The sequence below is a fragment of the Gobius niger genome (genome assembly GCF_951799975.1).
Source record: "Gobius niger genome assembly, chromosome: 18".
Lineage (NCBI taxonomy): Eukaryota > Metazoa > Chordata > Actinopteri > Gobiiformes > Gobiidae > Gobius > Gobius niger.
Genome location: NC_136869.1, coordinates 19072326 through 19089617, shown reverse-complemented (window position 1 = coordinate 19089617; position 17292 = coordinate 19072326). Strand labels below are relative to the sequence as shown.

Below are 17292 nucleotides of genomic sequence, written 5' to 3'. Positions count from 1 at the left end.
GTAGTAAACATTTCTTTAAATGTACGGGTAGGTGCTGAAAATGCTATTTTGTTTAAATGACTGTTTTGATCATAATTCAGCTTTAAAAGCTTATCTAATAGTTGGAATGCTTTGGGGGGGGTCATGCCTCATCATCCTGGGTTAATGGGTCCTGACGACATCCCAGTTGAGAACCACATGATATCAACGACACTTAGCGCAATACTCATTTTATGATATTATCCAACTGATTCACTCCGGAGCCCTGCATAAAGAATAGTACACCTTATAATATAATATATACTCACTACTGCCACCTCAGGTCATACGTGTAGCTGCACCTTCTATATTAAGCTCGTGCATGACGGCACTTTGGACTCGAAGTAACAACTTTTTGAGTGACAGTGCAGGATTTTAGAGGCAGTTGTGGCAAATAGATCTGGGCTCATTCTACACATAAGGACATTGCTGGAATATGTACATTAACATTTTTAAACGTATAGTCCCTTTAAAGTAGCATTAACTGCAAAAAATAATTTTAAAAAAGTGCATGCACCAAATGAATTTATGACGAGAATTGGCAGCACACACTTAGTAAATGTAACTTCCTAAAGCGTGCAGACAAATGGCACTGAGGACAGTTCTGTGGATATGGCTGAACATTGTGGGGAAAGGAAGTCTAGTCTGGATGGGAGGACAGTCAGACTGATAGCCCCTAAAGCGAAGGCAAATGAAGAGAAACGTCCCGCAGACAAAAGCCCCAGAGGTCTGTGAGCCGCAGATAGCTTTCCCCCCCACACTCATTCCTCCATCTCTGTCTCGGATGCAAATTCCGTTATCTCCCCACTTCTTTCTGCAAGTCACTTTTCCCACCCATTGACGCCAACTTGTGCATTTGGTGAGTCTGGAATTACACTAACTACGCTGAATAATGCGGCTGTATTATCAACTTCGTAGCAGCATCTTTGAAATAGTTGGCTAAGAAGTGCTCTTTGGTCTTTTGATGCGATAATGGCTGGTTGGGGTGTTGTGGTTTCGCTGTCAAGGCTCGAGTGGAAAATTGCCTTGTAGTCTCTGGCAAACACGCCCGCCGGATCACGTGTTGCAGCCGCACATAAAGCATCTAGTATCCCAGCCCTTATCCGAGCCGGGTCTATCAGGGCGTGCTTGGCCACATGGCACGGTCGCTCCTCTTTCCAGCGCAGGCCATCAGTCTACGGCGCTGACTCCCGGGAGTGGTTTGTTTTTCTAGGCTCTGTCTCGCCGACTACAACCCAGCGAGGTGTAAATGCTTGTCTAGGACTCCTTGGCTGGTCCAGTGCACTTGGTGGTTTGCACAATTACTTTTTGCTATTCAACCATAGATCTCGTGATTTAGTATGAAATTTCCACGCTCCAAAAAAAAATGGCCAAAGACATTTTTCAACATTCAGAACCATTTATTTTCCCCGAGCTTTGCAATAAGAAATGTCTGCGGACTGACTAATCTGTCAAGCACAAAAGCTATTTCCAATAATAATACTAATAGCTGCTTCAGAGTCTGAAAGCTGTGTTCACTTACCACCCGTCGCCACGGTGATTTCACGCAGGAAATGGCCATAAAATGGGAAATCGAAAGACAGGTTGACTCTCTGTGAGGGGAAAAACAGACAGACAACCCAGTAAGTTGAATGTGGATGAAAAAATATAGCAATGGATTAATGGGGGAAATGCACAACGCAGGGGAAAAGACTGCAAGACAGAATACATATTCATTTAGGCAGTTTTGTGGATGAAAAGTTTTTTGGAAATTTGTCCAAGTGAAGTGAAGTTGCCTAAGTAGTACTTAAAGGCTGAACACACTGGCTCAAATGGTAGAGCGAGTTGTAATCTGAAGGTCGAATCATTTGAATCCAGGCTTCTGCTCATGCAGACAGTCGTAACCTAGTAATGTTTAATCAATTAATTTAATCAGTAATTTTAATCAATTGTTAACATTTCAATGAGAGCATTGCTGCTTGAAAGTTCTGACATATGCTTTTTAACTCATCCCTGTGAAGAACAGGGATTTTAGAAATTAATTAGGAAACTTAGGACTGAGCTTTGACAGTACCTAACAATCAAAAATGTGCACCTCCTCTTTCAAAGCTTGTAAACCAGGTATAGAGCCTTTAACATTTCATCGAAAACATTAACTTCAAATCATCATACTCATATAATCCGTAACATTATGCCATGTCATGTCAAGGAAACATTAGAAGTTTGACATGTTGGAACTGACTTACATTTCCCTAGACTACATTAACCACAATATAATCAAAGAAAATGGATTTTAGTCCAAAAGAAACTCAACTTTCAAACAGAAGACAAACTATGACAAGTTAAAACTTAAAAAGAAAATTGGTGGTAATAAATGTAATATACAGGGCAATTATTCTACACTGTGGGGCAGGACCAACTTTGCCTGCATACAGTGGGTTCATATAATTGACTGTAAAAAAGGTACCAGTCTTAGCTTTCCCCATTTATTAGTTTAACATCGTCCAACTGGCTTTTAAAAGTGAAGGGTTATAAAATACCCAGGTTCAAATTAGCAGCACACTCCCCACTTTGTGTAAAATGTTATAGACCAGGCCTGAATTCAGAGCCATGGAGCATTATGAAGATGGACAGTTTACAGTAAACATGGAGCTTAATGCATGTTCCCAAATCAGACTAAGGGGAGTAATCCTGCGGCCGACCACACCAGCCTCACACACACCATTCACAACTTTCCTTCTCTCCGACGCTCAGACGGAGCTGACCCTGCACTTGTGTTTTGTTTTACAACCTCATCGACTAATTTTCTCTCCGAGGCCAGGCCAGAGGGCTGGCAGCAGCAGTGCCACCGCCGAGCAGCGGCTCTGTTTTAGCGCTTTGAGGTTTGCGCTGTTTTTCGCTGGACTGAAACCCTCACAATAAAAAATACATTTGGTTAATGCCGTCTGACGCACTGGATCAAGCTTGGCAAAGTTTCACGTCTAATGCGCAGCAATCGCATCATTCACATGCCCATATCAGTTTGCATTTCCAAAAGATTTTATAAGGCAGTGGTTCTGAATGAGTGGATCAGGACTTGAAAGTGGGTCGCAGGATCATTTTCAGATAAATGTCAAAACAGCAGCAAGCGCCACTGTTCCTGCACTGTCTGAAACACTTTTTACTCAAGTCTGGGCTTAATAACTTCAAATCCACATAGCCAACCCTAGTTAGCGCCTGTCATTTAGTCACATTGACCTTTCATATTATGAAAACAAAGGAATGTGAGACAGAGCCTTGTATAAATCACAGACAGACAGAATTGTAGTTTATTCCATATTGGATTTTTTTTCTGGAGTTATGTCAAAAACTGGCTGCTAGAAGTTGTGTAGCTACTGTTTACAGTTACCTTAAACCTACTGACCATCTAATGATTGTTGACGGATCAGATGTAGACAGAACCTTAAAACCTTTCATTTGGATTGCATTGATGACAGTTGAGAACCACCAATATATGGCAATGTCAGAGTAACCGTCCACAGGAGAGTTCCTGTGCTACTGAGAATGGCCCGACCTGCCTTTTGTGCAGCTTGAAAGAATAGCTTTCCTCTAAAAGGCACCCTTCGATCCATCATTACGTGACTGAAGGTATACAGGCAGAATTTACAATGTGGGGCTCTATTCTCTCTATCTCAGAGGCCATTGTTTGCGCTGACTGCTTCTGCCGCTCCAGTCTCTTGTGTGGACCCATCTGTATGCACCTCACGCTATAGTCACCTGCCCCGTGCTCAGTGGAAGTCACTGCTAAACTCACAGACCTTTCACCCTGGAGCTTTTAAAAGTTTAAACAAGGGCTTTGTTTACTTTTGCTACCCCTAAATCACATAAATACAGAGAGAGCACTTTGGTTTCCATCCAGACTTTTATATATTGAGACAGTTTTCCATGTCCAAACTGAACTGCGCGGTGGGACTTACCGCTGCTTGCCGATGCGTGTTGGACAGGATGCCGTGGATTTTCACTTTTTCCTTGTCCATCTGGTCAACATTTACCCACATGTCTTTGCTCATGGGGTCTGAAGGGCCGTATGTTTTGGATGTGTAGTAATTATGGAATGTATCCTCCTAAAAAACAAAGAACAGAAAACATGTAAGACACAGGGAGAAGTTGAGTTTATAGTTTTGACAGCAGTATCGGTAAGAAAAAGCATTGAATGTAAAAACAAAAGCCCTTAAAACAGTCATTTCTTTACCATAATAATCTTTCCCAAGCCAGAAAACTACATACGACCCAACACTGATCAAAAGCATATGCTTCAATGAAGTTCTCATCAAATTTGCAACTCCAGATTTCAAGCTGTTGCATCATGCTTCCTTTACTGACTCAGCTTTCACTTCTCTCTACACTCTGATCTTCATAAAACACAAGTAGATGTAATCTTTGTAATGAAATTAACAAAGCAGCAAGTTAATTAAAGTGCATTTGTTCCACGATGAAAAAGTCCAGAGCAGACTGCAGAGTACGGATTGTTTTTATAGGAGACGTTTATAGGTCGCACGGGAGCGGCCTGTCTGCCTTTTATTGTTTCCTGAACATAGTTAGGAAGGATGCTTGTGTTGCTTTACATTGGGGTCAAAGGTTGGACCCTGTAGCTACAGGAGTAGATTCTGTGCTCAGAAACATCAACATCAGCAACTATAACTGCTTGTTAATGCTGAATGAGAATAGAAATCCAAACGAAGAGCTCCTGCTAACTAAACTATAAAGTTGTTATTATGCACAGGAGTGAGCACATGGTAACAGTTAAACTTTGTCAACAACAATGTCACCTGTTTTCTCCTGCCTAACAGTTTGGTGCAAAGATAACGTCAGGATTCTGGAGGTCTAACCGCCTGTGTAATTTATCTGATTAATTTGTGCAAACAGTGCCAGGAACCCCTCATCTTACATTCATCTGCAGCGACACTGTCCCCTCCACGCTGCTGCCTTACTCAGCATTTTGTTGAACAATACAAAACAAGACACTTGTGGAAGGATGCATGCAAATGTGGCTGTAAAGATTCCTGCTAATCAGCACAAGAGGATATGAGGCTTTTTATATGGACAAGCAGCTGGCTGTTTACAGAAAGTGGCTGTATGTTTATATGTTTATAAGGGCATAGTGGTTAGCGCACGTGCTTCACAGCTAGAAGGGCCCAGGTTCAGTTCCCGGACAGGCTCTTTCTGTGTGGAGTTTGAATGTTCCTCAGGCACTCCGGTTTCCCCAACCACTAAAAACATGTACAATAGGCCAGGATGAATTACATGCATGAGACCCATGTGTGTGTAAATACACCATTGGACCAAAGATATTTGTTTTTAAACATAGTACAAGCTTATGCCAAATACAGAGTCTGGCCTCAAACTGGAATGCATAACTATGCACTTCTTATGAGTCATCATTGTCACACACTGCCTTTGTCTCCCGAGGAGCTTTCCTGGATCCACCTGGAATCTAGATTATCTCCAAATGAATTATTTTATTTGTACCAGATGCAAGTGAACAAATATGCACAGGTTTAGAGACATCATGTTACAGAAATCTTGGACTAATCAGTTTCAGGAAAAAACTTGTAACAATAAAACATTGGCTGAGAGGATGATTGCACATGTGGTGAACAGGCAGCAGGCCGGTCAAATATTCTTTACTCTGTGTCTAAAATTACCAACAAAACTGATGGCAAATGCTTAAAAATGTGCCATATTTAAATCATCTATCTTCTCTTTATAAGGTTATTTCTTCGAGTGCATAACATATCAGATTTCACTCCAGCCGAGGTTGTTAACTTCTACTCTGCTTTACAATGCATGCTACAATATCCAGTTGGCCTGTAAATGATTGCTCCTATATGTTGAAATCATGGCACGTGTCAGCCATCTTTCTTCATCCATTCCACATTTACGTGTATAGCTACATTTAGATACGCCCACAGCCAAGTAAACATCAGCTCTGAAGCCCGTTTGAAAGGGCATTAAGAGGCTGCCCGTGCTCATGCGTGGACCACTTCATCAGCTGATAACATCTCTGATCCATTATTCATTGGACGTGCCCCGTCTCCTGCCGCTTGTAGCTGCTAGAAGGTATTTTTCATGTATGTGTGAAGAAACCCAACGATATAGAGCCACTGAAGAGACGGGCACTACGAAGGGAGAGATGCATTTTCCAATTCAAAAGTGTGTTCAAAAGTGATGCCCTTTAGGGAGAATGCATAAAGAGAGTTTGAGAGAATACCCTCCCCTCAACGCAGAACAGAACAAGCCAGAACAGAGATGAAGCAATGTAAATATGGGTTCATCTAAAGAGCAGTTCTTGAGAAAAAGAGAAATAGGCAATACCAGGTCACCTCTACTGCACATGTGACATGGAAGAGCTGGGAAAAAGATATAGACGAAGCAAGCAAGATAGTTGGCAAACGGCCCAGAGTCAACCACACCTTGGTATTGTATCATGTCTATAAAACTGACCTGCTGATAGTCTAAAGATGAGTTGCTTCACTTTTATTTTATATGAGTTTAAGAATAAATAAATGAACTTTTACAACATGTTTTCAACCAGAAATACCTAAACTGTGAACTGGTTGCTGTTTGCACAACCTTATACATTTCTGCCTTTCTAAAATAAAACACTGCAATAATATAGAAGGTTCTATTTTGCCGGGCACTGAATCAGATAGGCCTGCGACACTAATGAGCTCACAGCAGTTTTCGATCTTGCGGTGGAGAATGTTCTCCTCTAAGTGAGACACAAACAAGTCAATGCACCGAAGCATTTTAAGCCCAAAGCGATCGCAGCGGGAAACTGTCAGCAGCCAGGCTTTTAGTGAGAACTCAGCGCACCAATATGGCTGCACTTTAGAGACGGCTAAGAAAATAACACCACCAACAAGAGGCATGAACCCGCCCTCAAGCCAATAAAAATGTGGGTTTGGAAATCTACAAGAGGACTGGTGAGAAGACTAGTGTTTTCGATGGAAATAAAATACTTAACACGAGTTGTGGAGATATTCGCAGTAGTGTTGAAACACAAGTAACATTTTGCTTTTGCTCCTTCAAAGGCAGCAGTGAAAATGATGCCACCTGACAGCTGTAGAACGGCGCACTTAAAGACAAGTTCATAAACATTGGGGTCAGGACCTTGTGTTTGCTTAGTTCTGCAGGTGATCTGTGTCCAGCTGAGTCGCAGTGCTGTCTGGTAAGGTTCAAACTACTAAAACAACCTACCACCTACATGTTTTGTTTTATGCAGTGGACGCCAAAGTACTTGAATTCATTACGCTACTTGAGATACTACAGGTCAAATATTACTCAAATTGAAGTAAAAGTTGCTTAGTAAGTATTAAAGGATTTGTATCATGCTATTTTAGCCATTCCTAAGTAAAGTATAGGCATTTATATGATATGCTGTACTCACTTTTGTGAGAAATATAAGTATTTTCTGGAGGTATTTTTCAAACCCGGAAGACAAGACGATTGGATTCAGTTAACTCCGCCCCAGCCGATGCAACTTTAGGAGTAGTAGAAATATAATATCACAGCAAAAAGTTATGTTACTTCACAATGCAGTTATAAGGAGTTGACATCTGCACCACAGCTTCATAAATGGCTAACACACACACACAAGCTAACACACGCTTTCATTGACTGACAACCGCTCTGGCCGCTCCATCGTCGCTGGTTATAAGAGTTTAATCCACTTTGGTTATGGCCAAGGTTCACCAAGCATCCACCAGTGACAGTCACAGACAAACACTATTTTGCCTGATAGTTGCTGAATCCCGGAAAGAAATTCCAACTTCTGGTGAGTGTCCTCCTCTGTAGGGTTGAATAAAGTCCTGTACCTTTCGTAGCTAAACGTGCATTTTCGCCACATTATTGTTAGGTAAGAAAAAGAACAGGTGCCCAGAGTATCCAGTTTTATGAAAAAATAGAAGCAACACACACCAGAAGTACTCTCAGAGGTGCAGATGTTGAGGAAAATCATAAATCAATAAAACAGCACACTCAAGGATCAGGATGATTACGTTTCGGCATAGCCTTCATCAGAACATTCTTTTTTCATCTTAGGTTCTAAGATGAAAAAGTGTTTTTTTTATTTATAAATTAATTTTTACTACAGGAGCCTTTATAGAAATGCAGTTGAATAGTAGCAAGTTCTCAACAAGTGCAGAAAGTCAAAAACTCTGCTTCAGTACAGTACATAAGTAAATTGCTACATCTGTGATGTCATGTGACAGTTTATAAACAAAAGTGGAACAAATCTTTCAGCCACAGCATCAACTATAGAAGTAAATCAACTCAGTCGTAAAAGTATCACATTGTGTACATTCGGCCTTGAACCTAAACAGCCCATTTTCTTTACAAAATGGGAGTTAGATAGAGCTAAAGCCTTGCACTGAGCACATTTCTTTAACAACAGGCCCAGTGGCATGCAGAAATATATGTAGCTTGTTAAAAGGAACTGTTTGGCTTGTGTTGGCTGAATATATTCTCACAGTTTGGAGCTTAATCCCACTTCAGCTGCCCACCGAGTGGAGCACACCTTTTGTAAGAGAGGCCTGTTTCATGTGGGGTAATGATGCAGAAAGGTGATCTAGAGTTATAGGCTCTCCATCGTCAGAGTGTCTGTGCTCAGACGAACATACCACTCGCACAGTTCAGGAGAGATTCATCTAAATGGCTTTGTTTCCACCAGACACTGATCTCAATACTGCAGATCATAAATTTACAAGTTTCCAAGAGCAAGAGCAAAACCAATCCTTATTTGCAAAACAACAAGAAAAAGACACAGGGATACAGAAGGATGTGCAGAACTCATATTGATTCCCTTTTTAAATAGATTTCTCTACCTGCATCCCCACTCTGAAAGCTCCTTCGTGTCACGTATAATGTTGTCAGGTGCAGATTCTCCATGTGCGCAACATAAAAACAGCCAAAATGACAGGATGTGTGCGGCCACTTTTCTTAAAACAACAGAAAATGGCGGGGGAGGATGCATTCACGGACATCTCCCGCGGTTTGTGTTCGACTGTTTACAGCTGACGATCAAAGCCCTGTTCCCCTCAAAGCTTTGAGACAGAATGCTCTGAACATAAGAATGATTAGAAGCCGTGGGGGAACTAACAAGCTGTCTATACCCAGAAAACCACCATCATTATAGCGCCATGGCGGTGCATTAAGCTTATAGGTGTCAAAACTTGGGGAACGAATGATGCCTTATATTTACATAGACAAACCAGGCGTCAACAACAGCACAATGCGGGATTCTGTGGTTCAAATATGAGAGAGGCCAGTCACACACGGGCATGGCTGAATGTGATATTAAACCTTAGGGGCCTTATTTTTCATTACCGCTGTTCTCCCAGAGACTTATAATGCCCCCAAGGAATGGAGAAAGTATTACAGCAACAACTTACGAGTGCCTCATCTTTTTGGGCAGACAAGCTTTTTTTTAATATATATATAAGACAGAAAGTTTTATTTCTTAATTACACTATCCTATTTTATGCATCTGATTTAGGCCTTTGTTCAGTGGTTTTATTATGTGATTAAAACTTTGAAACTAACTCACGAAAAGAAGACCATTAACTGAGGCTTTACCTTGAGTGAAAAGCAGTGAAGTCTGAACACGTAACTTCTCAACTTTGACAAAGTGCAGCACTAGTTACAAACTTTTACCGACCGTGCCTTTACATGAAGAAGGTCAAAGTACTTCTGATGTAAGAGCGTGTAGAGCTACAAGTTAAGCTGAGTAATGAATGGAGTGCAAACATGAACAACATTTACAATAAGATGAAATATTTAAAAAGTCTTAAATACACTGATTTAAAGTTTACATCTTGTGGCTAAATGGAAGATCTAGTACAAAGCATAGCATGGGGTAATGTAAAATGGATTGGTTAAATTACTAGCCTGCCTTACATACATTTTCTTTTCTTCTCATGCATATAACTGAAAGTATTTTATCTACACTCTTGCCTCTTACTGTAATTGATTAATTCTATGTTGATGTTTTATTGATTGTATTTGTTTTCTTATATTTATGCAACTGTGAAGCACTTTGAATTGCCTTGTGTATGAATTGTGCTCTACAAATAAACTTGCCTTGCCTTGCCTTGCCTTGCCTTCTCATAAATTATTCCCCCTTCATTAGCTGGTGTGTGTGTGTTTTTGCTACCTCTATCTGTGAGCTGTTGTCCGTCTCCTCCGTAGACAGCACTCCTGGGAAGCCCCCGGGCTCCTCCGGCTCTGCATCCTGATCCTGCTCTGGACTCGCCCTGTTACTGTCCATGTCTCTGGGTTTGGGAGGGAGCCATCTCCTCCACCGGTGACTGTAGAGCCGCACATCCACTGCTGCGTCCTCATCTCCAGACTCCATCGGCAAATACGAGTAAGAATCCCCTGAAGACACAAAGAGACGCTTGTGAATACCAGAACAAACACCACATTTAAATGAAAAGGGCAAGTATTAGAGAACGCTGCGGTAGTGGTTGGAACAATCAGTGTTGGAATAAAAGATTTTTAAACCTTAAACAGTGTCACTGGATATCTTTATGGACGTGTAAAACAAACATTGAAAACATACATACGTTACAAGGTACAACTACGGACTGGTTATCGTTAGTTTAAGTAACATCATCAGACATTCAGTATACTATATATGTTCCAGGACACATAATTGTATGCAACGTTACTTCTCGCACCATCAGAAACAGATTCACATTAGTGAGTCTCCAGTCAATCACACAGACCAATGAGCCACAGGCAAACCCAATCATCCCATAACCAGTCGTAAGAGCCTCCAGTGACTGTCGAGGTTTAATTGTCGGTCAGAAAAACAGCTCATTGAATATAGAAGACCTGCAGTCGATGTAACGTCCTGTATAGATTTAGGGGAATTCAGACAGAAGATACTCAAATAAATATAATACAAACATTGTTATTTGAGTTAAGACTATCTCTACAGAAAAGATGCTCTGTGGGACATTTTTCCATCAAGTCCTGAATTCTGAATATCATTTTAAATTATTATATTATGATGTGTGAGAAAAGTTCTGCCTTTGTGAACAAAACGTATTAGGTATGTGATCCAGAACTGCTCTTACTGGCCCATTGCACCAGCTCGACTTGTTTAGAAACAGGAAAACTCTTAAGAGGGCACATAGGAGCTTACTTAATCTAAAGCATGAGCAGGAAGACTTGCACAGTCCTTGTGTTTACAAGTTTTTACCTTGAATGAGTCTGGACATAAGGCTTGTGTGTGTCTGCCATGCACTGGCTTCTCTTTCCTTCAGGCTAATGCTCTCCATGCTCGGATAAGCTCCTGCTCCCACCGACCCAAACGGGATTAAGGCGTTTAAGACAATTAGTAATCAACTTTCTCCTGCAAAGTTTACACAACGCTTTGAAGAATGCAGATTGACTTGGCATTTGGGAACTTTTCGTTTTTTTCTCACATAATGTTGTCTTTTAGAGGATGAAGGTCACTGGGTTTAGTATGTCTGTTCCCTGCTGGCGAGACTCTTTCTTAACCTCAGTGCTTTTTTAAAAGGAGAGGAGGAGAGACGCACTGAGATGCAAATAAGCTGACTAATTCAGTTTATAATGGGCAAGAAACATGAGACCAATTTGCTTTTGGTGGGTGGGAGCTGGTGTTCAGGAATTAAAATACAGGCTGCAAGAGGGAAGAGGATAAGCGGCCGTCTGTCTTGAAGCGAGATAAGGAAGCGACAACTTCCACACTCAAACGTCACCAATTGCAAAGATAAATCGACACTCGTTATCGCTTGTGTATAAGCCTGTCCTACAAAGTTACTTGTGTAGATTTGAGGAACAGCCCCCATGGTTGAGAAAACTGGATTTAGGTGGAGCAAAACTTTCTCTAATAGTCACCATTAATCAAGTGGGAATAAATCTCAGCACAACCCAAGAAAGATTCACATAAGAAAAATAAAGTGTTTTAGGAGAGAGTCAGCCAAAGAAGACTTCATACAAGTTTATTATGTGTTAGTTTATAGACTGGCATTAATATAAAGTACGAAGTGACTGCATCAATAGAAGCAACAAACTAGCATTAAGAAGGGTCAAACACCAGGGAAGATTGCTGGTACTATTAATAAAAGTAAAATCAGGCCAGTGGAGTCTATTACATAAACTGCATCCAAAAAGAGTAGACGGTGTTTATGGTGAGATAAATAGAGAGCGTTGCATCAGGAAGGGCGTCTGGTGTAAAACCAATGCAAAATTTATAAGAAAGCCTGCAGTGAGGCTGTGATGGCAACTTCAGAAGAGATATTGCTCCAACATGAAAGAAAACAGAAAAGACAAATTTATGTTACTGGGGCTGCACAATATGAGAAAAAAAAGATATTTGATAACTGTCTTGATAGGTATATGGAGCGACACGGTTAGCTAGAAGGTCCCGGGTTCGATTCCCACCTGGATGGGGCCTTTCCCCTACCACTAAAAACATGTACAATAGGCCAGGATGAACAATGTGTGTGTGCATGAATGCATGGTGGTGGTCAGAGGGACAGTTGGCACAGATGTGAGCAGTCGTGACAGCGCTTCTGTCAGTCTCCCCAGAGGAAACTGAACACCACAGAGTATGAGGTGAATGTAAAATTGTCTCATGTAAAGCGCTTTGTGACTATGTCTATGAGAGATGCTATATAAATAAAGTTCTTCTTCTTGAGATACTGTTATTGCGATAATATACAATTTCAACACAGTATGTTCCATTAAATTGAACAATTTGCAAAAAGTAATTTTACAAGAAATTGTGTAAAAACAAGGAGGAAAACAAGGTCTGCATCAATTACTAATCTAGAATAAATAAAGCAGAAAGATAATGCTCTTGAGTTTCACTAAAGGCTATTTCTTGGAGCAAAACAAGTGGCTAATGTCCATTTACTTGCGCTGGGACTGGGTCCACTCACTGTTCCCTGACTCCTTCCTGCACTAATTCTTCTTGACAACCTCTGACTATCTCTAATAGTCGTTAGTCACTTCTTTGAGGACTAAATAGTCCGTCATGGCAAACTTCCTGTCAGCGTTATTTACACAGTGATCCAGGGGGCACTTGGGCACCGAGCTCCACTTCCACACAAACATCTATCTCCATCCTCTAAAGCGTCTCTGTCACTTCACCCCGATATATGCCCAAAATCTGGCAAACAGGATGGCATTCAAACACGCCATGACCACAGCACAGAGGCCTTTAGGACAAATGACTGCTCTTTTTCCCAGAATGCCTTTCAAGGCGCCCCTAAGATGAGTCACTATTTACCGGAGAACTTGCACCTGCATCACATCTTAAAGCCAGAGAGGAGGCTTTATTATCCAGGGAGCACTGAGATCTTTTGTCAAGCGTTTGAGAGGGCGTTAGGCCAGACCCCCGCGGGACGCCCAAAATAACCACCCAGCAGGACGGGCCCACTCCTTATAGTGCCATACTGTTCCCCAGCTTTTAGTCTGAAAGGAAACCGTCTCCTTTCAGTGGTTTCTGAAAGCTCCGACATACCTTCGCCCTGACCGTGGAGTCCCGGACGTGTTGGCTGGTCTCGCGCCTGTCAGCACCTCTGACTCACAGACGTTGGAGCGACTGTTATTTGGTTCAGCCGAAACAATTTCAAGGACATTGACGAGGTCGTAAAAGCACAGAATAAAGGTGTGGATGGACCTTTGTCGTTCATGCAGTAGCTTTTGTTTTAAGCTTCTTTTACATCTACGTATATAAGCGACAACATTTGGAAAGAATGTAGCTTTATTTCTTTTCCATTGTGTTGTATGTACAGTATCGAGTATTGAGTTTTAACTTGTGAGAGCACTAAATAAAGGACAATCTCCAGTCTTCGAACACAGAGTACACCCAGCATGACTTCGACTGGCGCTGAGGCAGTGTGAAATGAGAGCAATCTATAACCGTCTCCTGCCGCTCCTCACGTGTCATTTTGCAGATGTCCCGGTCATAATGTGTGGTAATCAGTGACAAACACTGTGATATTGGGCCTAACAGAACAGACCATCATTTCCACGTCGTAAAAAAAGAGAGAAAATTGCATCCTATCTCCCATTCAGCGCATGTGCTGGCCATAAAAAGGGAATTCATCAAGAACAAAACGGCAAAGAACTAGAACTGCTCATTCTACAGAGGCAAAAGCTACAAACATGCAGCGATGACACTTCACAGAAACTTAAAATTGCGATGGTTATAGTATCATGAACTATCACACAATTTAGACTCGGATATCGGATATCGGAGCCGATACTGGAAAAAATACGATATCGGGTATCGGCTAAAAATATACCAGTTTTGGCTCTCAGTGCCTTAATAACACTACTTTTACCACCTAATCTAAGTGAATGTGGGCATGCTGTATGTCCCTGTAAAGCTAAGAACCTGGAGAATTCAAACTCCGAGTTAGTTTTAAGATGTATTTTTTTATCGCTGCGCAAAGTTCTGCAGTTAGCAATAGCATACTAAAGCTAGCAGGAGCATAATGCTAATCAATCATTTAATCAAGGCTGGGCCAGAACTTATATAGAAATGTATAAATTAGCTGACCTAACATACAGTATTTGTAATGATCAGATCACTTAATGTGGGTTGTGTATATTAATGCAACCTAAACCAATACCCAATATTTATTGTAGAAAAATCATCCTTGTTAAATGTTTATCAAAGAGTTTATCCATAGATATAATTGATCTGTAATATGACAATAAAATATGACTTTTCTTACAACGGGGGAGAGATAAATCACACTTTTCACTCAGAGAAAGCCACTTTTAAGAATGTCTCTTGGTATCGGTAAATATCAGATATCGGCACATACTCAAACCCCAGGATTGGTATCGGTATAGGTAGCAAAAAAGCTGAACAGTGCATCTCTAACTCGAACCACGGATCTTTTTTTTTAAGAGTATATGTTCATCAAAGCCGTCATAGAAGCTTGAGCATTCGTGCTGATAAAGTTGGAGGTTTCTCAAAATATCATCAGGATTTGGCCATAAATGTTCGGAGATAAGTTCCTGGGACAACAAAAAATGTGCACCTCCGTATAACTTGGTACAAAGTTTATTGTAAACTTCTCCATGATCTCTTTGGGCTTGGGACTAGCAAAAAACTCCCTTATGCACGTTTATCATCCACTGTGGCGGTATCCTTCATCTTTCATTATTTTTTACAAACCAAGATGTGATTAATTTCTCCAAAGACACTAATTTAATGGCACCGTCATTACTGTAAAATGAAGAGTAGGTTCTCCAAAATTACATTAACAGACCGCTTTCATGAGGTTACACAAAGTAAGAAATAAAGTCTCCTCTGCGCTAAGTTACAATAACGACAGTGACCTAGAAAGAGGGGAGGCTTTAAAAAACATTATGAATTTAATAAGGTGTAAGGTCATCCCACCCCAGCTGTACTAACACGAATTCCAGAAATGTCTTGGAAACATATAAAGAAAAAACACTAAATGACTGTCAGGAGCCTTTTCTGTCTGAGATTAAATTAGAATTAAAAAAAGACAGGGGGCCAATAAGCCACGGCGTGTGACGTGATGGATGAGTTAATAAAGTGAGCGTAATAAGAAATGGTTTGATGTTGGCAGAGCTGACGAAACAGGGATGTCTAATCTGTGCTGATAGATTATAGTTTCCATGTGGCTAATAAAAAGTGACAGGCAGAACATGCAATGAGATATTAAATACTATGGAACCAGTCAGGCATAACATTAGGACTACTGACAGGTAAAGTCACCACACATTCACTATACAATAATGCATTTTAAACAATACAATGGAGATACATTGGATATATTGGATTTTTTTTATACCTCAAATTTTACTTTACAACATGTTAAGAGGATGGAAATAGCGTAGTTACTCGGGGTTATGCTTTCTGCAACCCAGTCTCTATATTATTAGTAAGGGCTCGTTCACACTTGGTCCACTTAAGGTGAACTCTGGTGCACGTCCAGGGAAAAATAGCTTCTTTTGTGCAGCCTGGTACATGCTCCTGTGTGTGCATCTTTTCAATGTTTTAACGCCTGTTCAATCAGTGATTTTTGTGTGTGAATTTGCTTCCATTACTTCTAAAGACGGTCCTTAAGCTTTGGTGCAAACCGAGGCCAGGTGGGCCACACAAAAGAAGCACGTTTTCCCTGCCAGTGCACCAGAGTTCACTTCAAGTGGACCAAGTGTGACCGTGCTCCAGGAAACCCCAACACTACCATTACCATGCTCTTACTTTGCCGTGAAGCAAAGTGGAAAAAGGAAACATGAAGTATTTGAGCGACCCTGATATTAGCGAAATTTGAATGGCTACACTACTCGGTGAGAGCAGCTCTTATGGGGAGTTCTTCATCCGCAGCGGTCGATGTCTATGATGTCTGAGTAGAACAACAGCATAACAAAGCATGCTGTCAAAACAAAAACTGGCTGAAAAAAGTCATGCTAATATAAACATGTAACGATGCAAAGCGTTCTGTTCGTCTGAAGCTGCATATTTGGACCACACATCAGGTCAGCAGGTGTTCATCATATTAATATGGATGACCAGTACGTATCGCCTCAGGCACAGACCCGTGCAAACACATAGCAAAGAGCGAGCCGCCTTGCAGATACCAGACATGCAGTTATTGTAAAGTGTGATTCGAACCCCCTTTTACAAATTCCCTTTAAGACACACAGAGCCTGTCATTAAGGCAGCACGTAAAGATGTCAGTAAGAGAGAGTTGCACCTGTGAAGTCAAAGGCCATAAAGGGATCCAGTTTCAAATAGCGCTCGTAAGGCATGTAGTGATTACGGAAAGGCATTGAAGATTAGATACGAGACGCATACAAATCACCACATAATCACCGTATCAGCGAAGACAGATTAAAGGGGAGTTTGTATAAGAGAGATATCACGCTCTCTCAAAGTGCTAAACTCAATGCTCACCAGACAGAAGGGAATCAAGGAAACAATGAGCTAATCAGTGCTCCATTACACCAGAGATGTATTAGCCTCATCACAAAGTTCACAAATCACAAAAATAAGTTGGGAGGGATAAAGTCAAAGTGTATGATTATATTGCACATAAACTGCCAGGGTCCAGAAACCAAACTGTTTTTGCATTGGACCTGCCACATGCACATAATAACCAATGCAATGCAATAGTATTAAAACAGGACTAAGTAACTCATGCCCCTAGAGGCCATAAACGGCACTGCATGTGTCGGAGCATGTTTTTTTTACTTATTAATTGACCGTGAGAGTAAATACTACTTGACAGA

At 41.1% G+C, this 17292-nt stretch overlaps 1 protein-coding gene across 2 annotated transcripts in view; it reads right to left on the bottom strand.

Moving 5' to 3' along the window:
• plxdc2b (plexin domain containing 2b) overlaps window positions 1-17292 on the bottom strand; it is a 72348-nt gene that overhangs the window by 28504 nt on the left and 26552 nt on the right. For both annotated transcript variants that reach the window (XM_079576444.1, XM_079576445.1), the window contains exons 2-4: window positions 10190-10413; window positions 3954-4100; window positions 1541-1610 (exon numbers count right to left, since the gene is read on the bottom strand). In XM_079576444.1, coding sequence (XP_079432570.1) covers window positions 1541-1610; window positions 3954-4100; window positions 10190-10413 — 441 coding nt within the window. The remainder of the gene's footprint in view (window positions 1-1540; window positions 1611-3953; window positions 4101-10189; window positions 10414-17292) is intronic.